At 43.6% G+C, this 24,965-nt stretch overlaps 1 protein-coding gene across 3 annotated transcripts in view; it reads right to left on the bottom strand.

The window, feature by feature from the left end:
• Positions 1-795: 795 nt before the first annotated feature.
• The window catches only part of pcif1 (phosphorylated CTD interacting factor 1), a 159,995-nt gene continuing 135,825 nt past the window's right edge, over positions 796-24,965 (bottom strand). The window contains exons 14-16 of one of the 3 annotated variants that reach the window (XM_080205106.1): positions 21,466-21,559; positions 6,358-6,533; positions 796-5,641 (exon numbers count right to left, since the gene is read on the bottom strand). In XM_080205106.1, coding sequence (XP_080061232.1) covers positions 5,419-5,641; positions 6,358-6,533; positions 21,466-21,559 — 493 coding nt within the window. In that variant the 3' untranslated portion in view covers positions 796-5,418. Of the gene's footprint in view, positions 5,642-6,357; positions 6,534-17,349; positions 17,453-21,465; positions 21,560-24,965 lie in introns of those variants that run through there. The other 2 variants (XR_013888786.1, XM_080205107.1) reach the window with 2 other exon arrangements.

The raw sequence follows: 24,965 nt of genomic DNA on the forward strand, positions 1-24,965 counted from the left end.
ACTCCAGGAGCTGAACCCGGGGCACAGGATGACTCCAGGAGCTGAACCCGGGGCACAGAGTGACTCTCAAGAGCTGAACCTGGGTCACAGAGGAACTCTCAGAGCTGAACCCAGGGCACAGGGTGACTCCAGGAGCTGAACCTGGGGCACAGGATGACTCTCAGAGCTGAACCCGGGGCACAGGGTGAGTCCGGAAGCTGAACCCGGGGCACATGGTGAATCTCAGAGCTGAACCCGGGGCACATGGTGAATCTCAGAGCTGAACCCGGGGCACAGAGTGACTGCGGAAGCTGAATGTGGAGCACATGGCGACTCCAGGAGCTGAACCTGGGGCACAGGGTGACTCCAGGAGCTGAACCTCGGCACAGGGTGACTCCAGGAACTGAACCTGGGGTACAGGGTGAATCTCAGAGCACATGGCCACTCCAGCAGCTGAACCCGGGGCACAGGGTGACTCCAGGAGCTGAACCCGGGGCACAGGGTGACTCCAGGAGCTGAACCTGGGGCACAGGGTGAATCTCAGAGCAGAACTTGGGGCACAGGGTGACTCCAGGAGCTGAACCTGGGGCACAGGGTGAATCTCAGAGCAGAACTTGGGGCACAGGGTGAGTCCGGGAGCTGACCCCGGTGCACGGGGTGACTCCAAGAGCTGAACCCAGTGCAGAGGGTGACTCCGGGATCTACCTATTGGTGGGTAGCTGTTGTTCACACAATGATAATGTTTGATTGCAGAGAGGGGCACCATCAGCCTGAATTATCCTCCGTTCACACTTTATTTCAAAGAAACCAGGACAATTCTAATCTCAGTATATTTTTAATTCTGGTGTTGAAATTTTCCTTCTGTAAGTAAAGAGTTTGAAACCAACATGGGGATCTGATCTGCACGTGTTACTTAGAAAAAGAGGTCAACTGGATCATTGGACATGACTTTACAAAGTAGATCGATTAGATGTGGGTTCACATGACATTCACTAGTGTTAATAAGAAAACAGGTGCCATGTTCAGTGCTAGTATCCCACTACATGTGACATTATCTGAATATGACCCAGACCTGATCACACAGCACCATCAATCTTTTTACCAATTAGGCAGCACATACACTTAAATCTGTATTTCTTAAAATACAATTTAAAAAGAGTAACAAAATAAATACAAAAATAAACACTACAGATAAAACATGATGAGGAGAGGCAGTGGGAGAACTGAGCCTTTCATTATCTTCCACTCAGAATCCCACACTGTCTGGTCACAAACACTGAAACTGGGATGCTGGAGTACTGAGTTACTGTTCAGTGTTCCGGTGCACGAGATGCCTCGCTCAAGCACTGTGAGATCCCAATCATTGTACACACACTGCCCACTCCAGAACAGGATAACGCATCACCACTAGGCTCAGTTCAGTCTCAGCTCTGCACAATCCTCATTTCGATGCATGCTCAATAATAAGTGCAATTTTCAGATACACAACTACATTGAGACATGTGCCATCAGTGCAAGGTTATGGTCATTAGCACTTCAGAAGTGTTGTGGTTGACTGTATCCCTTTTCTAACTTCAAATCAAACCAGAAACAATTAAAAACACAACAATCTCTGCACAAAGTGAAGGTATTAGCAACTGGACATGGTTCATCAACAACCCAAGCAAGAATCTGCAATTATCCACACTCTCACAGCCTACACCAAGGTACTGAGGGACAGAGAGTGCAAGAGAGTCCAAGTTCACTGACAATACAGTCAGGTGGGAAGCTAAGCTCTAAGGAGGAATACAGTTTGGTGAGTGGGTAAAAGGAAGATTGTTGGAATATAACATGGAGAAGCGTGAAGTTATCCATCTTGGAAAGAAAAACAAAATAAAACATAACATTTTGAATGACAAAATTAAGGAAGCCTTGCATTCAATGGGATTACATGTACTACAAAAATTATCAATGGGGATAAAACATGCATCAATGAATCAGGATCACAATGAGAGATGTAATGACCTGAGAACATAATAGGGATAAATCGTCAAGTGATGCCACAGAACCAGGAGTCACACAAGGTGAGTACACTGATAAACTTTGATTTGAACTGAAATGATTAGAAATGAGGAAATGTTGACTCAGAGAGACCTCTGTCACATTGTGAATCCCACAAAGTTGATATGCAAATTATTAGGAATGCAAATGACATATTAGCTTTTATTACAGAGGAATTAGAGAGGTCAAGTGAAAAAGACTTGCTACAATTCTATAAAGCCTTGGTGAGACCATTACCACTGTGTACCTTGGGTCTCCTTACCTATGGAAGGATACACTAGCCTTATAGAGAGGGGATGTACATTCACTGGACTAATTCCTGGATGAGAGGACAATCTCGTTAGAAGAGGTTGAGCTAGAGACTCTGGGGTTTAGAAGAGGTGCTTACTGAAATATAAAAGGCTGATGGATGTCCTGCAGCAACAATGGAAGCGGCGTTAATTGCTTTAAGGTGAGACTGCCACCACTATAGAGGGCCTCCTATCTTACAGAGCTAAGGGGTCAACTGAATGTCCCAGGTGCATAACTGGGAGCCATTGCTGGTATGTCTACAGTCAGCGGTTATATCAAACCCCTTGTAAAAGCTCAGACAAGTGGAGAATGTCACCCACTGGATTTTGCATACAGTCCACTACCCACTCCACATTCAAACCCACCAGTGAGGGGAAATGTAGAATCCAGATCACATTGTCAAAATCCTCCTGTGGGAATATTCATCTTAACACTGAGCAGCAATGTGGGGAGATCCTGCAACAGGAAACAGAGGCAGCACGAGCTCTGGTGGATGAAAGATCAGCAGAGTGTAACTGCAGGATGCAAGTCCTGTAAATTGTGTCACAAGAGAGATTTTAAAGGTGTCTCATAATTCAAACTCAGACTGAAGAAGTTTGTTTTCAAACTCCTTTACTGCATTCCTCATTACCCTTGATTTTAACAAAATAAACACAGACTAGAAGATTTTGATCTGTGTTTCCAGTACTATGAGTGGGTCACAAGGTAATGGAGAAATAGGGTGACAGGATTATCTCAGCCAAGCAATGGCAAAGCTGAGTTAAAGTCACATAAGCCAGTTGAAGCTGGCAGACTGGATATATGTTAAAGTTATAATTTAAAGTTCATTTATTAGTCACAGGTAAGGTTTGCATTAACACTGCAATTATGTCTGGCACCTGTTCAGGTCAATGCACCTAACCAGCACGTCTTTCAGAATGTGGGAGGAAATGAGGCACCTGGAGCAACCCATGCAAACATGGGGAAAACATGCAAACACGACAGACAGCGATCCAAGCTGGGAGTCAAACCTGGGTCCCTGGCACTGTGAGGCAACAGTGCTAACCACTGTGCTTTGTTGTGATAGGGTGGTCTGTGCCTTGTGACTGGGGAATAAACCACGCTCAATACCCAAAACAAAATAGTACAACTACTGGAAATCTGGAAAACACAGGAAACACTCAGCAGCATTTGTGGAAAGGGAAACAGAATTTTACCGTCCCGTCTGCCACGGGAATTGGAACAGGCTGAGAGGCAGATCTTGGAAAGATCCGCTAACCGTGGGTGGGATTTTATGATTTCAGGGCGAGTGAGGCCTTAAATCTGCCCAATATTTCAGCTCTGTAAAGCTTTCATTGGATGTAACAATTTCCAGTTCTGGTGAAAGGTTGCAGACCTGAAATATTAACTCACATACTTATCTCTTTATTTTATAGAATTGTAGCACAGTCAGATCCTCTCCAACCATCCCAGAGCTTTCTTTCACCACACACATAACAAACAATAAGCACATTCAACCCTTCACTTTGCACAGTGTTTGAACATTTTGTACTAGGAAACTGCATAGCCAATCTGTATGGGCCCATGCACTCTGTCAATCAGAAATAATTTCAAGCTGATGATGTGTACTGTGACAGTCAGACTGTCAAGACATTGCTTGGGGTTACAGACTTGCATGGGTCATCCAACTTTCCACATGTGACAGTATCTAAGAGATTGATGTTCAGTCTGTGATACAGTGCTGAACCATTACTCTCAATTGTCACTGTAGTTGAACCTGTTCAGTGGTTTTGTCTGATCTAAGCATTACGAATAACCAGTTGCCCTGCCATTTGAACATCAGCTTCTCTCAGTGGTATGGTAAAAGTCAAGAATCAGAATCACTGATAATCTGGCCAGGCTGGTGCTTGGGCCTGTAGTTGAAGCAATGTGTGGGTACACAATATAGGCTCAGTTGCTCTTTAACAGGGCATCATATTGAGTCATACCTTCCAAGTGGAGCAAACCTATATTTAACCCTTTGCTAAAAGCAAATTACTGTGGATGCTGGATTCTGAAACAAACACAGAAAATTCTGGTTAAATCTCAGCATGTCTGACAGCATTTGTGGAGAATAGAGCCAACGTTTTGCATTTCAGTGACCCTTCATCAGAGCTAAGCACTACAGATACTGTCAGATTTGCTGAGATTTTCCAGCCTTTTCTGTTTACGTTTAACTCTGCTGGCTGGCTGGCCCAGCTAAGTGTAGCACTGAATTCTAGTTCCTCTATAATAATAACTGAAAGGACATCACTGGCAGAGGTTTCTTTTTAGCTGAATCAAATCCTCTGCATTCACAGGTTGCTGCATAATCGGGAGACCTTATTAATGAAACGAACCTTATAGTCAGGAATATGAATGCTTAATGACAATCTGCTCAGATCTGATTGAAGAGAACTCAGCACAAGAAGGAGCCCATGTTGCAAACCGCCCATATGGAGCTCTCTGTTCAATCCCATCTTCCAGTTCTTTCCCTGTAGCCTTCATTATTTTCTTCCGGAGTTCATCTAATTCCCCTGTGTCAGTGAAAGGTTAAATGCGAGGGCTGCACTGGATGCTGTACATTCAAACGTTCAGTGAGTTCAGCTGCCATTGAACAATTCAGAGATACAGTCTACACAGGTCAACAAGAAGCAACACTTCTTACAGCAACACCAATCAATTCCTATCCATCAGTTTGTACACTTACACTTAATTCTCTGCATTGAAAAGAAATTCCTGTGTTAAAATGGAAAATGTCTGCAGCCACTATTCGCAAAGTTTAAAAAAAATTAGGCAGAATTGCATAATCTCAAAAAAAAGCTGATAAAACTGACACGGTATTCTGTTCTGAAATATTTTCATGGAATATATTACACAGACATATCTTGTTTCGCTCCCCTAAACAATTCAGTAAAAATAAAAACAACAAACAGAAACATTAAGAACCCAGAATTCTGGGTCTGTTTTGAAAGACACTGTACATTATGTACATTTCTTGCTGGTGACGACAATGGTTTCGCAGCTTGTATCGAGTCCATCTGTTTAAAATAACACTCAGTATTAACTGCTCTGTGCTGCCTTTGTCTAGCACACATCCTCAAGCCCAGTTCAATGATGCTCAATGTTGCTGCTTTGGTCCCCACTCTGTTCCTGCTCTTTCTCACTGGCTGCCGATGAGGAGGACGAAGACGAGGATGACTTTGATGTCAATTTATAGGCTGCCATTAGCTGTTGGACCCTCTCTGGCAAGGGCTCCCATTTGGCAAAGCCAGTATCATTCTGCAGGAAGATGAGGGCTGTGGAGTGCACAGCTTTATAATAGATATCCTCCCTACAAACAAACAAAGCACAATGTCATCTCCCAGCTCAAATCAAGATCAGCACACACTGTGACTTTTTTCCCCTCCCTCTCCATGCTCCCTCCCCCTCCCTCTCACCATTCCCCCCCACCGTCACTCTCTCCCTCTCATCCTCCTCCCCACCATCACTCTCTCCCTGCTACTCCCTCCCTCACCACCCCTTCACCCTGCATCACACCCCCCCGAGACGCTCCCTCCACCCCCTTATCGTCACTGTCCCCCCAATCCTCCCTCCCCTAATCCGATGACTCTCCCCCTCACTCTTTCCCCCCAACCCTGTGACTCTTCCCCCACCCCATCACTCTCACCTTTTCACTCCCTGCCCCTCACCCACTTCCCCACACTGTGACTCTCTTCTGCCACCCTGTCTCTCTGCCCCTTTACACCATGACTCCCCGCACCCTGTGACTCTCTCTCCCTCACTCCCTTCCTCACCTTGTCACTCTCTTCCTCCTCATCCTCACTCTCTCCCCCTCACCCCATGACTGAACATCAGCTTCCCCTACCTATCATTCTCTCCCGCACCCCACAATCCTCCCTCAACCTGTGACTCTCTCCCATCCTCATTACGTACTCTGTGTACAATCTCCACCCTTTGTAGATGCAATTTGTAAATAAGCTGAACATATATCACATAATTCACACATCTGTCAACCATGCCATGACCAAGTATTGCTGTAGCTCTTACTTTTTGCAGATGTGCTGTGCCCCACTCCTGTACTCATGCTCATAGGCTGGTACGAGGATTTGGTGTCGTTTAAATTTGCTCTCCTCCATTCGGACCAGAGCTGGTGTTGGAGGATTCCTCCATTCAGGGACGAACACTATGAATGAGAGCGGCTCACTTGATCTTCCCAACAGTTCCTGTTTGAAGACAAATCAAGAGGAATATGTTACCAAGTTCAGAGGTCACTCAAGAGTTTTCAATAACAGGACCATTCAGTGCCTTTCTCAATGACCTCAACCTCCCAATGCTATCTTTACACCAGACTCACCAACCTCTTGAATCTCAACCCCAGCAGCTTCTTGAACCCGTCAACTTTGCAGACACCTTTAACCCACTGTATACCAGGCTCACCAACTTCTTAATAACACCCTCTTATCATATCTCTCAACCCAGCTATACACATTTTCACCCTATCTGTTGACATCAACTTCCCATGAGCCACATGAATGACATTTTCTGGAAACTCAGATTATAATTATGCAAGACTAACTGTTCCCCTGCTGCTATCTTTTTAAGAATGCTTTGTCATAGTAAGCTATTTGAAAATTTCCAGTATGTTGCCATAAAGTCTCTTCTTTTCCAAAAAAAGAAAGCCAACTGCTGAAACCTCGCAACTTCAATTCCTCACCTGAGGAAAAATGTCTTTTGCCTTGAATCAACTATACCTACTTGAATTTGAGCAACACCTCATGAAGTAACAAAGCAATTCATTTTTATTTATACCGAATTCTGATACATCCTGTTTGTCACATTTTAGGATTATTAACTATTCAATCTACATGGAATTTATCTCAAATTAAGTGCAGCTTGAGGTTCAATCCACAGACACGCAAGTTTTTACTGTGCAATGGGTGAATTCACAAGATCCCAGTGGGGAATGTCTGACAGGAATTCAGTGCCTCAGGTGACAGTGGTCAATGCATGGACATTGAGACCAGCAGTATGTCAGGAATTCAGCTTTTGGCTTCCTGTCCAAGAAGGATGACCATCTCTAATTACTAATAATCTGGAATGGAATGGAATCAGCCACTGTAAAGAGAACACTTTCTCCAAGTTGGCAACTAATTTCAATCAGTAAAGTAGACTTAGTTCACTAACAGAGATAGCATGGCATGGTTTGTTATTTTCTATGATCTGAGGAATATTCAGAAAATATACTGAACTTCCCTGTGAACCTTATTCTGTTTTGTGAAATCAAACAGTTTGTTGGAATGAAATCTACATTGTTGGGATATTAACAAATTTGAATCTAAGATATCTCTTAGCTTTAGCTTAAAATTAGTCTGGTTACCTCTCTTATTTCTGGCATAGGTCCTAATTTAATTAAAGGTCCATTTATTCCAGTGTAGATCGAGGATGGTCAATGCAGTGTGGGAAGTGAGGAGGAATTTCCTTGATGCATGAAGAGGGCACATGTCACCATCTCTGGAGACGAAGAAGAGATTTGGATTGTAATTACTGGGGTGGAAAGGTGGCACAGCGGTTAGCACTGCTGCCTCACAGCTCCAGGAACCTAGGTTCAATTACCAGCTTGGGTCTCTGTCTGTGTGGAGTTTGCAAGTTCTCCCCGTGTCAGCGTGGGTTTCCTCTCGGTGCTCTGGTTTCCTCCCACAGCCCTAAGATGCGCAGGTTAGGTTGACTGGCTATATTAAATTGTCCCTTAGTGTCCCGGGATGTGTAGATTAGAAGGATTAGCGGGGTAAACGGGTGGGTTTTGGGGATAGGGTCTGGGGCGGATTTGTTACTAGTGTAGACTTGATATGCTGAATGGCCTCCTTCTGCACTGTAGGGTTTCTATGATAATCCTTCCTCCATCACATGAGTGAAAGGTGCCTAGTTTCTTTATAGAGTAGACAGCATTAGGCAGCAGGAGACGAAGTGAATAGTTTAGCTGCCTTATCACTGAGATCCTATCACTATGGTCTGTAACGGCTGCTCAATCACCAGCATAGACTTCAGGATGAGTGCTAATGGATATTAACTGAAGATGGTATGTACATGTTGGTGTTTGTCTCCAACTTCCGGTGTTATCACTGTAGCGACTACATATGTGCACAGCTGTCCATGCTCCTTACCCAATTAGGAATAAAGCTGTTTCAATGTAAACTCACACCATATTTCTAAAACTCTCCTTAAAATAAATACAAATCATTTCTATTCAAATTAGGACTGATCTTTCATTGAATTCCTTGGGTTCTTCTTTGGCTAGCTAGCTACATCTTGCTTTAGGCTTTTGTGTGCAAGTGTGATTTATTTGTTGTCAGTTTTTTGTTGCAAGCATCATACATCCATTTGTCAGTTGAGATGCCACATTATTTTAGATTGGTCTTTAGGCAATCCATTTCTCTTTTGAATAGACCACCACAAAAGCATTTATCCAGCTTCAAATCATCTTCTTGGGCACTTTAGAATCAGGTATTTGGATTACGTGCCATTAATATTAGCGTCTCTCTGTTTGACAAATGAAATCTTCTTCAGTCTTTGTAATCCTAAACAACTGTCAAATTTTCACCATCTTTCTAAGGTGGAGGTGACTGAGTTTTCCATCTGGTGACAAAATGTGTAATACGTTACAAAGTAAGCTGTCTAAATATTGCCTTCTTGACTTTAACTTCTGTTGATAATTTAATGCTCCATTAATCGCATTACCTCACACGGAACTGGATTTGAAAAAAACCTGTGATTCTTTTCATTATCTAAGAGTCCAGTGGGTGTCATGATGCTGTCAGCAGGTGATCCTGTCCAATGCAGAAAGCATATGCAATATTGATTGGATCATAGGTTTTCCCAGATCAGCCGCCTGAAATATAACTTCTGTCTTCAGTGGATTGATGGTGGGGCCAAATTTATTAGAATCTAGAAATAATCCAGAGCGTTTGAAGGCCCTCTTCTGTGTGAGCACCCACAGCCCAATTGTCTACTAACAAGAATTTCCACCCACTTTTCAGATTTTGACTGTGGGTGATGAAAATTGTACATTTGCCATTCATTTTGAAGTAAATGGGCACTCGTTTATCCAGGTCCTTCCAGGTATAAGCAAACATAGAAACAAACAAAATACCAAATAAGATGAGAACTGGAATACAACTCTGCTTAACTCCACTGGAGACAGAGAAGGGGATGGAAACATCACTATCTTCCATAACTCTGGCCATCATGGAACTATCAGACCATTAGGTCAACCCGCTCGAGACAACCAACATTAGCCAGCGTTTTGCAGAGGTGTTTTCTGCTAACTGTATCAACAAAGGCACAGTAAACGTCCAATGTTTTGTTCTCAATCTTTTTCCTGAAGTTATCTGGCAGTAGAGGCCAGTGCATTTTGTTTTATCAATCCACACTGATTGTCAGGCAATGATTTATCAATTAAATGCTGATAGTTTAAAATAATTTGAGTAAGGATTTCCCCTTCAGTGATAAGAAGGGAATTTTCAAATGCATCTACTGCTCTTGTGTTTGATTAGGTGGATTAGTAGGATGATTTCTTTTTTGCCCATCAACTGGTGCAGAACCAAGTGAGCTGGTTGGTGCCAGCCTGCTTGATATATCTCTGCAAGTATATCACTGGAATCTCTCCAGTGACTTTGCTGTCTAATGATCTCAATGAACATGAGTTCCTTCAACAAGAGACATTACTACAGGACTCGGAGATTGCTGAAATAGGACTTCACTTCCTACGCATGCCTTCTAATTAAGTAGATGCTTCAAATGGTAGGCTCAGCTATCCATAATTAGGCTATTGCCAATTAATAAGACATAGTCAACAAAGCTTATTTGGAAAACCATAGCTCCAGACAGGCAGCTACAAACAGTTTGAAGTCTCTGAGAGAATCTTTTCATATTATGTGTGTCAGCAGTCATTTGGATATCCTCAGTTTTCTTTGAAAGTCTTTCTGTTTATTCTGGTATTGATGACAGATGCTTCACATAAGCTCCACTTTTCACAGAGCAATTCATTGTCTCTAAATTCTGCTCATCAAACTAGTTTATGTTTTTAGGTCCGAGTGTCTTAACTTGCTAAAAAAGCATCCTTAAAGTTTTTCCAGTTCCTTTTAAAGTTGACAATACTGTAATGATTTTCCAAAGGTTCATGAAACAAGTCTTTCCCTCTAGCTGTTTTAAGTTTGGCGACATCTGATAGTAAGTTTTTTCACCTCATAGTCTTTGAATCAGAGCCACCTGGAGATCAAGTATGATCAAATGAGTCTGTAAATCGGCCAAATCTTGACTCCCTTCATGATTTAAGCTACCTTAACATCTTTGACTACATAGTGGTCTGTTAGTAGGGTGTCAATCAGGTGCTAATGTTAGTTTACTATGTGATTTAGTGGTTAAGTTATATAATTTATGGTGTGGTAACTTGACAGCTATTGTATTTTATGATATTGGTGTATAATTTTGTAGTTATGACATTGACCTATGATTTGGAAATTATTGTATTGGGAAATCAATCAATTGTTCCATTTTACTATATAAGTTTACTATGGTCTTTATAATAATTTTATAGTTATTGTTTGGTATATGGATCTGATGTTTAATTTAGTGAATTTAATGTTGGCAAGTGTGAGGTTGTCCACTTTGGTAGGAATAATGGTAGGAAGGAATACTACTTACATGGCGAAAGGCTGCAGCATGCTACGGTGCAGAGGGACCTCGGGGTCCTTGTGCATGAGTCGCAAAAACCCAGCCTGCAGGTGCAGCAGGTGGTCAGGAAGGTGAATGGGATGCTGGCCTTCATAGCGAGAGGGATTGAATATAAAGGTAGGGAGGTCTTGCTGCAACTGTACAGGGCACTGGTGAGGCCGCAGCTGGTGTACTGTGTGCAGTTTTGGTCGCCGCACTTACACAAGGATATTTTGGCCTTGGAGGGAGTGCAGAGGAGGTTCACTAGGCTGATACCGGAGTTGAGGGGGTTGAGCTATGAGGAGAGGCTGAATAAACTAGGCTTGTACTTGTTGGAGTTTAGAAGGATGAGAGGAGATCTCATTGAGACGTACAAGATGATGAATGGGATGGATAGGATAGAGGTGGAGAGGCTCTTCCCGCTCAGAAAGGACAGTAGGACTAGAGGACACAGCCTCAGGATAAGGGGGGTGCAGTTTAGAACGGAGTTGAGGAGGAGCTTCTTTACTCAAAGGGTGGTGAATCTCTGGAATTCTCTGCCCGTTGAAGTGGTGGAGGCTGCCTCGCTAAATATATTTAAGACGCAGGTAGATAGGTTTTTGATAGGCAAGGGGATTAAGGGTTATGGGGAGAAGGCGGGAAATTGGAACTGAGCCACTTCAGATCAGCCATCATCTTACTGAATGGTGGGGCAGGCTCGAAGGGCTAGATGGCCTACTCCTGCTCCTATTTCTTATGTTCTTATGTTGATTTACAATTTGACAGTAATGTTAATTCATCTCTGGAATGAGGAGTAAAGATGGGGATGATGTCTCAGGTGGCACCATGAGAGTGGAGATTGTGTGCCCATGCATGTTGCTGATGTATCTCACTGTTGAATTATTTTGGAAGAGGGTTGTTAGATATATGGGCTGTGCTCTCCAGCAATGTGAGACTTGCTGTATTTCTCTTCCAAATGCAGTGGATTGTTTCTTTCTTATTAGACAGCTCAATGAAGGCAGTAAATATCCACTGCAAATTTATGGAACTCAAAGAGCTGATTAAGGTTTGGAAATTGGCTGTAACATTCAGTTCATAAAACTTGGAAAGGCTGAGTGTTTTTGTGGTCTTAGATGATGGCAGGAAGGTTTAGGTGTAAAACTAACTACTTAAATCAATTTCCTATTTGCTTTCTAAGTTGAAGGATGACAAATTAAGTGAAAAATAATTTGAACATTGAAAAGTAGCACTTGTTCTTGGCAACAGTGAAGTGCCCACACTGTGAACAGGGTAATAAGGTGGGAAGCATCTACTGTCACATTCTACTAGAAAGTGAGATCGGCATCTGCCCTATAGGATGATGTTAAATCAGTTCTTCTGTTTTAGATAAACAATTTATTCAGAAAAAAATTTTAAATGATGACTTATTAAGAATGAGTGGAAGATATTCTAACTGATTGAAAAACTTGAGGATGAAGATCATTCCTTTGGTAAAAAGGTAGCTATTTTACTTAATTAACAACTTGCTAACCATTTCTGTGATTCCAGCAGCAATTATTAATGGTAAATAAAAACAGTTGGTTTTTTGTTTTTCACTGGGATTGTACCTACGTCAGAAGCAGGGAGGAATTATTGCTAACGGTGGGAGATAATCAGCAGAGCTACAACATTGAATAGAGCAGGAGCTGAACGGAAACATGGTTACATGCTTTGTGTGAGGAATAAATTCTTAATTGGATGGTCTTGCATGTTCTTTCACCTTAACCAAGTTAACAAAGTTTTCTGTTGCTCAAATTTAACAGTCCTTTGGCTATTCTGTATGAAGGAACTAGAGAGAGAACCCTGGTAAGCTTACTACACCTACACCTCTCCAGGTTCATTGAGGTAATTCTTTGATATTGACTTCTGGGAGGGGGAGACAAGACAGTCTCACATTGTGCAATATTCTTCTATTAATTAAAATGTAGGACCCATCCAGGAATTGCATTGTGTGCCACTGTGAGAAAACTGGTGAGAAATTACATTTGTGTTCTACATATAGATAAACAGGTTAAAGCACAGGGTAGGGTCAGATTTTAAAGTTAAAATTTATTTATTAGTTACAACTAAGGCTTATATTAACACTGCAATGAAGTTACTGTGAAATTCCCTTAGTCACCACAGTCCGGCGCCTGTTCCGGCCAATGTACCTAACCTAATTTGCAGTGTTGGGCAGCATCCTTGTTTACAAATCCCTTATGGTCAGAACTCTCCCTAGCCCTGTAATCTCCTCCAACTCTACACCTCTCTAAGACATGAATACTTCTCTAATGCTGGTCTCTTGCACATCTCCATTGTCATTCCGCTATCAAGACCTTAAACTCTGGAATGTGCACTCTAAACCTCTCCACCTCTCTTTTCCATCTTGAAGTTGTTCCTTACAATCCATCTCTGTGACTAAATTTTTGGTCATCTATTAGTCCTCAAGTGTCTTGGTGTTAAATTTTGTTTGATAATCCTCCTGTGAAGCTCTTTGGGATGTTTTACTTCTTTAATAGTATTCCATAAATGCAAGTAGTTCCTGTTGAGAATGTTAATTTGAGAAATTAACAGTCAACCTCATGGACTGCCACTTTCCATTAAACAAAGGGAATGGACCTTTTGTTTATACAGCATCTTTCATGACCTCAGGATATCCCAATTTCTTTTTGAAGAATAGTAACTGTTGCAACGTAGGAAAATCCTTTTCCAATAATGGGCCACTAGCTAAGTTGAAGTACTACTCTCCTGATACATAGCCCAGCACTGAGATCACTACATTGTACGATGGTGGCTGTAATATAGTAAACATGGCTATCATAGTCCAGAACAAGGGGCATACCCTTCAAATTAAATCTAGGACATTCAAGGGTGACATTAGGAAGCATGTTTACACACAAGAGTATGTGTGTGTATGACTATGACTTTATGACAATAGTGGAAATCAAGAACTCTTTTCCCATTCAAAAGCTACTAAGGCTGGAAGTTAATTGAACATTTTAAACTGAGATTGATTTTTAAAAAAAATTAATGGTTACAGAACCAAGGCAGGTCGATGGAGTTATGATCCAACTGAATGGCAGGGAAACAGGCTCGAGCAGCTGAGTAATTTCATCCTGCTCCAGGGTTCCTAAGCGTTCTCAGAATTAACAGAAATAGGTTGCTGTTAATCATTTGCTGGGAGAGAAATAAAACAGTTTTTTAAATTTTAGAAACTCTTCTGATTTTAAATGTCCAGAAAATGAAAAGCATATGGGACGCAGGATAATATGGCAAATAGGATAAAAAGTTGGCTTAGTAATAGGAAACAAAGGGTAATGGTCGTTGGATGCCCTTGTGCATGGAATGTTTCAAGTGCTGTTCCACAGAGCTTGGTGTTGGGACTCTTACTGTTTGTGTTATGTATTAACAATTTGGATGTGAACATGGAGGGCACGACTGAAAAACTAGCAGACCATACAAAGATTGGGTGAGCAGTAGATAGTGTTGGGGATAGCTATCATTTCCAAAACGATATCGATGTGTTGATGGAGTGGGCACTAAAGTGGCAGATGGATTTTAACATAGAGAAGCACAAAGTAATGCTTTTAGGGAGGTCAAACAGTATACCATAAATGAGAATATACTAAAAGGGGTAGTCAAGGATGTAAAAAAGGCATATGGAATGCACCCCTTCATTAGCAGAGGTACGGAATTTAAAGTAAAGATATAATGTTGGAATTGTAAATTACACTGGTGCGGCCACAACTGGAGTATTGTGTGTAGTTCTGGTCACCACATTATAGGAAGGAGTAATTGCTCTGGAGAGAGTGCAAGGAGATTTACAAGGATATTGCCAGGTGATAAAAGTGTAGCTAAGAAGAGAGATTGGATAGGTTGGGTTATTTTCCTTGGAACAAAGAAGGCTGAGGGTTGATTTGACAGAGGTGTACAAAATTATGAGAAGGATAAAATTGTTTCCCTTGGCGGAGAATACTAGAACCAGGGGACATAGATTCAAGCTAGGTGGCAGCAGGTGTAGAAGGAACATGAGGAAAAACTTTCTTTACCTAGAGGGTAGTTCGTGACTGGAATTCACTGCCCAAGTTGGTGGTGGAGACAGAGACCCTAAACTCTTTTAAAAATAACCTGAATCTGCACCTTAAGTGCTGTAAGCTACAGGGCTATGGTATGGCTGCAGGAAGACGGGATTAGAAAGGGCACCTGGGTGTCATAGGGTCATGCAGGTTTACAGCTTGAAAACAGCCCCTCAGCCCCATTTGTCCATATCACACCCTTTTTTTTTACCCCTAAGCTAGTCCCAATTGCCCACATATGGCCCATATCCCTTCATTCCCATCTTACCCATGTAACTGTCTAAACACTTCTTAAAATACATAATTGTACTTGCCTCTACTACTACCTCTGGCAGCTTGTTCCAGGCACTCTCCACCTTCTGTGTGAAAAAATTGCCCCTCTGGATCCTTTTGTATCTCTCCGCTCTCACCGTAAACCTTTAGTTATGCCCTTTAGCTATGCCCTTTAGTTTCAGACTCCCCTATCTTTGGGAAAAGATATTGACTATTTAGCTGATCTATGCGCCTCATTATTTTATAAACCTCTATAAGATCACCCCAAGCCTCCGACACCCCAGAGAAAAAAGTCCTAGACTATCCAGCCTCTCCTTATAACTCAAACTATCAAATCCCAGTAGTATCCTAGTAAATCTTTTCTGCACTCTTTCTAATTTCATAATATCCTTTCTATAATAGGGTAACCAGAACTGTACATAACGTTTCAACCGTGGCCTTATCAATGTCTTGTACCACTTCAATAAGACATCCCAACTCCTGTATTCAATGTTCTGACCAATGAAACCAAACATGCCAAATGCCCTTTTCACCACTCTGTCCATCTGTGACTCCACCTTCAAGGAGCTATGAACCTGTACCCCTAGATCTCTTTGTTCTATAACTCTCCCCAACACCTTACCATTAACTGAGTAAGTCCTGCCCTGGTTTGATCGTCCAAAATGCATCACCTTGTATTTATCTAAATTAAAATCCGTCTGCCATTCATCAGTCCACTGGCCCAACTGATCAACATCCTGTTGCAATCCTAGTAACCTTCTTCACTACCCGCTATGCCACCAATCTTGGTGTCATCTGCAAACTTACTACCATGCCCACTAAATTCTCATCCAAATCATTAATATAAATGACAAATAACAGTGGACCCAGCACTGATTCCTGAGACACAACTGGTCACAGGCCTCCAGTTTGAAAAACAACCCTCTACAACCATCCTCTGGCTTCTGTCATCAAGCCAATTTTGTTTCCATTTGGCTACCTCACCTTGGATCCCATGAGATTTAACCTTACGCAACAACCTACCACGCAGTACTTTGTCAAAGACCTTGTTAAAGTCCATGAAGACTGCATTGCCCTCAACTACCTTCTTGGTTACCCCTTCAAAAAACCCAGTCAAATTTGAGAGTCATGATTTTCCACTCACAAAGCCACGATGACTGTCCCTAATCAGTCCTTGCATTCTAGCAACTTACCCACTACAGATGTGAGGCTCACTGGCCTGTAGTTCCCAGGCTTTCCCCTGCAGCCCTTCTTAAACAAAGGCACAACATTTGCCACCCTCCAATCTTCAGGCACCTCATCTGTGACTACTGATGATTCAAATATTTCTGCCAGCAGACTCGCAATTTCCTCCCTAGCCTCCCACAGTGCCCTGGAATACACTTCATTAGGTCCTGGGGATTTATCTGCCTTCATGTGCTTTAAGACTTCCAGCACCTCCTTCTCTGTTACATATACACTCCTCAAGACATTACTATTTATTTCCCCAAGTTCCCTAACATCCATGCTTTTCTCAACAGTGAATACAGATGAGAAATATTAATTTAGGATCTCACCCACCTCTTGTGGATCCGCACATAGGTGACCTTGTTGGTCCTTAAGAGATCCTACTCTCTCCCTTGTTACTCTTTTGCTCTTTATGTATTTGTAGAAGCTTTTTGAATTCTCCTTTGCCTTATCTGCCAAAACAATCTCGAGTCCCCTTTTTGCCCTCCTGATTTCTCTCTTAACTCTACTTCTACACCCTCTGTACTTTTCAAGGGATCCGCTTGATCCCAGCTGCCTATGCATGTCATGTGCCTCCTTCTTCTTGACCAGAGCCTCACTATCCTGAGCCATTTTCAGGTTGGTATAGACAAGATGGGCTGAATAGTCTTCTATGCTGTAACTTTTCTGTAGTTCTAAGGTGATTTTATTCTGATGGTTCAGGGGCAATTACTAGAACTCAACTTCTCTGCCAAAGCTAACTTCCCAAAACACTCACCACTGTGGATAGATTTCTTAATGGACATCCAGTCTCCATTTCAAAAGAGTAGGCTTTCTAAACTTCAGAAAAATAACCTGCACATCGTACCCATGTGACAGTTCTGAAATAAGACATAACAGAGTTGGAATGATAATAAAAAGGTTGCCAAGTGGGGTGACTACACACCACACTTCTGCTTCTGCCCATTACCATTTGGTGCAGTGTGGGAAAGGGAAGCCAGATCCATTCCTGTTAATAACCTGCTTAACAGTTTTGTGAGCTCATTAAGAACCCACTCCAGATTAAATATTTTAATTTTCACAGGACTTTAGCAGCTATTGGAGTTTTAAAATTATTATTCACTTATGGGATGTGGGTGTCGCTGGCTGGACAGCATTAATTGCCCATCCCTAATTGCTCTTCAGTAGGTGGTAGTGAACTACCTTCTTGAAATGCTGCAGTCCCTGAGGTGTAAGTACACCTACAGTGCTGTTAGAGTAGTAGTTATCATAGAATCCCTACAGCACAGAAAGAGGCCATTCAGCCCATCGAGTCTGCACCGGCCACAATCCTACCCAGGCCATAGCCCCAAATCCCTACCTATTTACCCACTAATCCCTCTAATCTACACATCTCAGGACACTAAGGGCAATTTTAGCATGGCCAATCAACCTAACCCGCACATCTTTGGACTATGGGAGGAAACCAGAGCACCCGGAGGAAACCCACACAGACACAAGGAGAATGTGCAAACTCCCACAGGCAGTGACCCAAGCTGGGAATCAAACCCAGGTCTCTGGAGCTGTGAAGCAGCAGTGCTAACCACCCTGCTACTGCGCCGCCCATGTGCTACCATACTGTGCTACCATGAGTTCCAGGAATTTGACCCAGCGACAGTGAAGGAATGGTGATACATGTCCAATTCTGCTGCCCTTCTAGATGGTATCAATCATGGGTTTGGGAGGTGCTTCCTAAGGAGTCCTGGTGAATTCCTCCAGTGGACCTTATAGCTGTTACACACAGCTGCCGCTGAGTGTTGGTGGTGGTGGGACTGGATGTTTGTGGATGTGGTGCCAATCAAGCGGGTTGCTTTGTCCTGGATTCAAGCTTATTGAGTGTTGTTGGAACTGCATCCATCCAGCAAATGTGGAGTATTCCATTATACTCCTGACTTGTGTTTTGTAGATGGTGAATGGGCTTTGGGGAGTCAAGAGATGAGTTACTCACTACATCAATGACCACCATAAGATCAGAAGTTTGCTGATGAATGCACAATGTTTTATAGCAGTTGTATTGAGATGTGAACCATGGACTGGAGATAGGAAGAGTTTAAAGGGTGAGTGAAATAGTTCTGCCGTCTTTACAGTTAACAAGTAGCATCAATTGTACCTGTGTTCATTAAAGTGAGTCATGATTTGCTGTGATTGGAAGATGTCACTAATGCATAAACCATTCTGGCCCTTCCCACCGCAGGATCTTCTAGTCCCCTGAAGGTATACCCCCCACCCCCCTCCTGCAGCCGCCAGGTCCAACGTATTTGTCAGATTGTTACCAATACCAATTGGCAAATCTTCAAGTGAAAGATCAACAATGTAAATGTGGCAATGTTTTCCAATCAGTTTAAAAAGTTCATCTAACAGATAAAAAGATTGAATACACTATTGGATGTGGCTATATGGTAACAATACGTAAATGATTAACCCCTACTCCAGTACATTTATGTTTTCACCTCAAATAGCTGCCCTGAGCTCAGCTTGTTCACTTGGGAAATTTTATGAGCTCTTGGTTTCAATCCAACTGTCTAATTGTATTACAAGTGTCTGATTCTGTTTACAAAGTTGGTTTGAAGGGACAGGTTGTTTATTCAGGCATTTTATGGGCTTTTTGCTGCAATCTAGCTGCCTAAACATTTTATAAATGCTGGGATTGTTTATGAAGCTGGCTTGAAGAAGCTTTCCTTGGGGAATTTTATTGCACTGTTGGAATAGGACTTGTGAGTAGTCGTCATAAAGTGGATAATGGGTGAGGGTGTTGGGATGGAGGGAAATTTGGTGGTAAGTGACGGTGAGGAGGAGGGGTAAAGTGATCGGAAGGTTTAAATTTGTTTAGACTGTGAGGTATTCTTAATATATCTTAACTTTTGCCACTGATTCCATTGGGAGGACTGGACAATGTTTGTTTGGGAATGGAAGCAAACCTTTTAATTTGCTCACTCTGGAATCATTCTATTTCTGACTCTGCCACGAGTCTGCTGCCTCCTGTCGTAGGCTCAATTCTAGGCCAATAAAGGCCAAAGCTGCTGGAAAAATCTGTTTCCCTGCAGCCTGGTGTCAGAGGCAGAATTGAAATAGCATCTCCCGATTCCCAACTCTGAGATGAAAATCCAACCCAGCACATTCCACATTTTAGGACCCTCTCACATCTACCATCTCATATAATGCCTGGAGAGCAAATGGTATGTACGCCATTGCAACACATCACTGGTTAGTGCAAGCTCATGGCAGTCATATACATTTGATGATTTATATGTAAAAATGGATGCCATTTTTAGAACACAGCACTAAAATCTATAAATATTAAAATATAACTCCACCTGAAGATGATGAATATTTTCTTTGCTAATGACCTTCCATGTAGGTAAGTCTGCAATCATGCACACAGGGATTTCACGTATAGGGTATAAAATTGGTGGCATTAGTTAAAGGTGACAGAAAGGTTGAAAGGTGTGGAGTGGCAGGAGTGTTCAAACAATTCAATTACCACAGCTCTATTTGATACCTACCTCATATAAGCCATCTTGGCTCTTGACATGGTACTGAGAAGGGCAACAAATTTAGCCCCAGCCTAAATATATGCGTTTGGTTTCAATTCACTTAGAAAGGCTCTGATTCAATTTTCTATTATTTAGGGCAAGGATTATTTGAGCTGTTGGGGCTGGGCACAGCTTGAAATCGCACATTATTTTGAGGCATCAGGTAGAGTTTTTTTTCATTTATTAGTGTCATAAGTAGGTTTATATTAAACTGCAATGAAATTACTGTGAAAATCCCTTCGTCGCTACACTCCAGCGTCTATTTGGTTAAAGTGAGGAAGAATTCAGCACAGCCAATGCACCCAGCACGTCTTTCTGACTGTGGGAGGAAACCAGAGCACCAGAGGAAACCCAAGCAGGGGAGAAAATGCAAACTCCACACTGACAACCCAAGCCAGGAATTGAAGCTGGGTCCCTGGCGTTATGTAGCAGCAGTGCTAATCACTGTGCCACCATGCTGTGTAGTGAGATTGGATGTGAGAGCTTTACTTTTCTCTCACTGTGTCTGGTCTCAGAGATTCGAAAGAGGGCTGACTCCCTTCAAGATGGCATTTCTGGAGAACTGTGACATCAAAGTAGAAGATTAGGGTGAATAACCAAGAGGTCTGCTGATTGTCTGATTGCTCTACAGTTGCTGGCAGGGATTTTTGACACAGATTTCCAAAACTGGTAATTGTATTCTGAATCCAGTAATTGGAACAATGATGAAGGAGCTTGATGGCTTTTGGGCATGTAGAGTAAATCATATTAAATTGGAAGATAAAACCTGACTAAAGGCAAAGTTCACAACGAATATCAGAAAAATAATATTCACGTCATTTGGCAGCACAGTAGTTGGTACTGCTGCCTCACAGCACCAGGGACCCAGGGTCAATTCCAGCGTCGGGTGGCTCTGTGGAGTTTGCACATTCTCCCTGAGTCTGCGTGAGCTTCCTCCAGATGCTCCGATTTTCTGCATATTCCAAGGATTGAGGTGGATTGGCCATGGGAAATTGCCCTTTATAGTCCCGAGATGTGTAGGTTAGGTAGATTAGCGGGGTACATTCATGAAGTTACGGGATAGGGCCTTGTTGGGATGCGCTGTCAGAGAGTCAGTACAGACTTGAGGGGCTGAAAGGCCATCTTCTGCACTATAGGGATTCTATGCCTCCAACCTCAATATTGAAATAATTCTTTTTGTCCAGGTTACCAGATCTATGTCATACAACTTGCTATCAAAGCTCTTGAAACTGTAAACAATAGATTTGAAGTGAGCATTGATACAAGCCTTGTCCTATACCCCGTCTTTTTGGACAGTGCAGGCTAACAGCTCAGACCCTCACCTCCATGTGTGTGACCATAGATTCCATCAGCTCTTCACCAAATGGAGGGTTTGCTTCAAAGGAGCCGCTGACTGGTGAGAAAGTCAAGAATGAGCTGTAAAGGAGAAAACAAGGGGCAGCTTTCACACTGTTCCGTATCAGGTCTACACACAGGTGTACATGGAAATGCACAACACAGAGAGGACATGGACCCTACGATCAAAACGTATCTACACCCACACAGTCAAACCATCATTTTGGCAAACACTGATCAGCTCAATCTCAGCGTGATCCTCACTCACAGCCCAATCTCAGTGTGACGCTCACTCAGCTCAACGTCAGTGTGACCCTCACTCAGCGCAATTCAGTGACACCCTCACTCACAGCTCAATCTCAGTGTGACCTTACTCAGCTCAATCTCAGTGGGAACTCACTCACTACTCAATCTCACTCAACTCAATCTCAGTGAGACCCTCACTTATAGCTTAATCTCAGTGAGACCCTCACTCAGCTCACTCTCAGTAAGACCCTCACTCACAGCTGCATCCCAGTGGGACCCTCATTCACACCTTAATCTCAGTGAGAACCTAAGTCAGCTGAATCTCATGAATCTCAGTGTGACCCTCACTCACAGCCCAATCTCAGTGAGACCCTCATTCAGCTCAATCTCAGTGTGACCCTCACAGAGCTCAATCTCAGTGAGACTGTCACTCAGCTGAATCTCAGAGAGACTCTCATTCACAGTTGAATCTCAGTGTGATCCTCACTCACAGTTGAATCTCAGTGAGACCCTCGCTCAGCTCAATCTCAGTGAGACCCTCGCTCAGCTCAATCTCAGTGAGACCCTCGCTCAGCTCAATCTCAGTGAGACCCTCGCTCAGCTCAATCTCAGTGAGACCCTCGCTCAGCTCAATCTCAGTGAGACCCTCGCTCAGCTCAATCTCAGTGAGACCCTCGCTCAGCTCAATCTCAGTGAGACCCTCGCTCAGCTCAATCTCAGTGAGACCCTCACTCACAGTTCAATCTCAGTGAGATCCTCACTCACAGTTCAAACTCAGTGAGATATTCACAGTTCAATGTCTGGTTGACCCTCACTAACAGCTCAGTGAGACCCTCATTCAGGTTAGTCTCAGTGTGACCCTCAGCTCAATTTCAGTGAGACCCTCACTCAGCTCAATCTCAGTGAGACTGTCACTCAGCTCAATCTCAGAGAGACTCTCATTCACAGCTGAATCTCAGTGTGATCCTTACTCACAGCTGAATCTCTGTGATCCTTACTCACAGCTCAATCTCAGTGTGACCCTCGCTCAGCTCAATCTCAGTGTGACCCTCGCTCAGTTCAATCTCAGTGTGACCCTCGCTCAGTTCAATCTCAGTGTGACCCTCGCTCAGCTCAATCTCAGTGTGACCCTCGCTCAGCTCAATCTCAGTGTGACCCTCGCTCAGCTCAATCTCAGTGTGACCCTCGCTCAGCTCAATCTCAGTGTGACCCTCGCTCAGCTCAATCTCAGTGTGACCCTCGCTCAGCTCAATCTCAGTGTGACCCTCGCTCAGCTCAATCTCAGTGTGACCCTCGCTCAGCTCAATCTCAGTGTGACCCTCGCTCAGCTCAATCTCAGTGTGACCCTCGCTCAGCTCAATCTCAGTGTGACCCTCGCTCAGCTCAATCTCAGTGTGACCCTCGCTCAGCTCAATCTCAGTGTGACCCTCGCTCAGCTCAATCTCAGTGTGACCCTCGCTCAGCTCAATCTCAGTGTGACCCTCGCTCAGCTCAATCTCAGTGTGACCCTCGCTCAGCTCAATCACAGTGTGACCCTCGCTCAGCTCAATCACAGTGTGACCCTCGCTCAGCTCAATCACAGTGTGACCCTCGCTCAGTTCAATCTCAGTGTGACCCTCGCTCAGTTCAATCTCAGTGTGACCCTCGCTCAGTTCAATCTCAGTGTGACCCTCGCTCAGTTCAATCTCAGTGTGACCCTCGCTCAGTTCAATCTCAGTGTGACCCTCGCTCAGTTCAATCTCAGTGTGACCCTCGCTCAGTTCAATCTCAGTGTGACCCTCGCTCAGTTCAATCTCAGTGTGACCCTCGCTCAGTTCAATCTCAGTGTGACCCTCGCTCAGTTCAATCTCAGTGTGACCCTCGCTCAGTTCAATCTCAGTGTGACCCTCGCTCAGTTCAATCTCAGTGTGACCCTCGCTCAGCTCAATCTCAGTGAGACCCTCGCTCAGCTCAATCTCAGTGAGACCCTCACTCAGCTCAATCTCAGTGAGACCCTCACTCAGCCCAATCTCAGTGAGACCCTCACTCAGCCCAATCTCAGTGAGACCCTCACTCAGCCCAATCTCAGTGAGACCCTCACTCAGCCCAATCTCAGTGAGACCCTCACTCAGCCCAATCTCAGTGAGACCCTCACTCAGCTCAGTCTCAGTGTGACCTTCTCAAAAAGCTCAATCTCAGTGAGACCCTCACTCACAGCTCAATCTCGGTGAGACCCTTACAGCTCAATCTCAGTCTGACCCTCAGAGCTCAATCTCAGCAAGACCCTCACTCACAGCTCCATCTCAGCGAGACCCTCATTCACAGCTCAATCTCAGTGCGACCCTCACTCACAGCTCAATCTCAGTGCGACCCTCACACACAGTTCAATCTCAGTGCGACCCTCACACACAGCTCAATCTCAGTGCGACCCTCACACACAGCTCAATCTCAGTGAGTCTCGCACTCACAGTTGAATCTCATGTGACCCTCACTCAGCTCAATCTAGGTAAGACCCTCACTCACAGCTCTTATCAATGGGACCACACTCAGCTCAATTTCAGTGAAACCCTCAGACCCATCTCAGTGAGACCCTCATTCAGCTCAATCTCAATGAGACCCTCACTCACAGCTCAATCTCAGTGCGACCCTCACACACAGTTCAATCTCAGTGCGACCCTCACTGACAGCTTAATCTCAGAGACACTCTCACTCAGCTCACTCTTAGTGTAACCCTCACTCACAAATCAAGCTCAGTGAGACCCACACAGCTTAAGCTCAGTGGGACCCTCACTCACAGCACAATCTCCATGAGACTCTCAGCTCAATCTCAGTCTGACCCTCACAAAGAGCTCAATCTCTGGGAGGCCCTCAGCTCAATCTCAGTCTGACCCTCACAAAGAGCTCAATCTCTGTGAGACCCTCAGCTCAATCTCAGTCTGACCCTCACACACAGCTCAATCTCAGTGAGACCCTCACTCACAGCTCAATCTCAGTCTGACCCTCACACAGCTCAATCTCAGTGAGACCCGCACTCACAGTTGAACCTCATGTGACCCTCACTCAGCTCAATCTAGGTAAGACCTTCACTCACAGCTCTATCAATGGGACCCACACTCAGTTCAATTTCAGTGAAACCCTCACTCAGACCCATCTCAGTGAGACCCTCACTCACTGCTCAATCTCAGTGTGATCCTCATCACAGCTCAATCTCAGTGTGACACTTACACAGCTTAATCTCAGTGTGACCCTCACTCAGCTCAAT

The sequence above is a fragment of the Carcharhinus amblyrhynchos genome, chromosome 16, assembly GCF_965287045.1.
Source record: "Carcharhinus amblyrhynchos chromosome 16, sCarAmb.v2.hapA, whole genome shotgun sequence".
Lineage (NCBI taxonomy): Eukaryota > Metazoa > Chordata > Chondrichthyes > Carcharhiniformes > Carcharhinidae > Carcharhinus > Carcharhinus amblyrhynchos.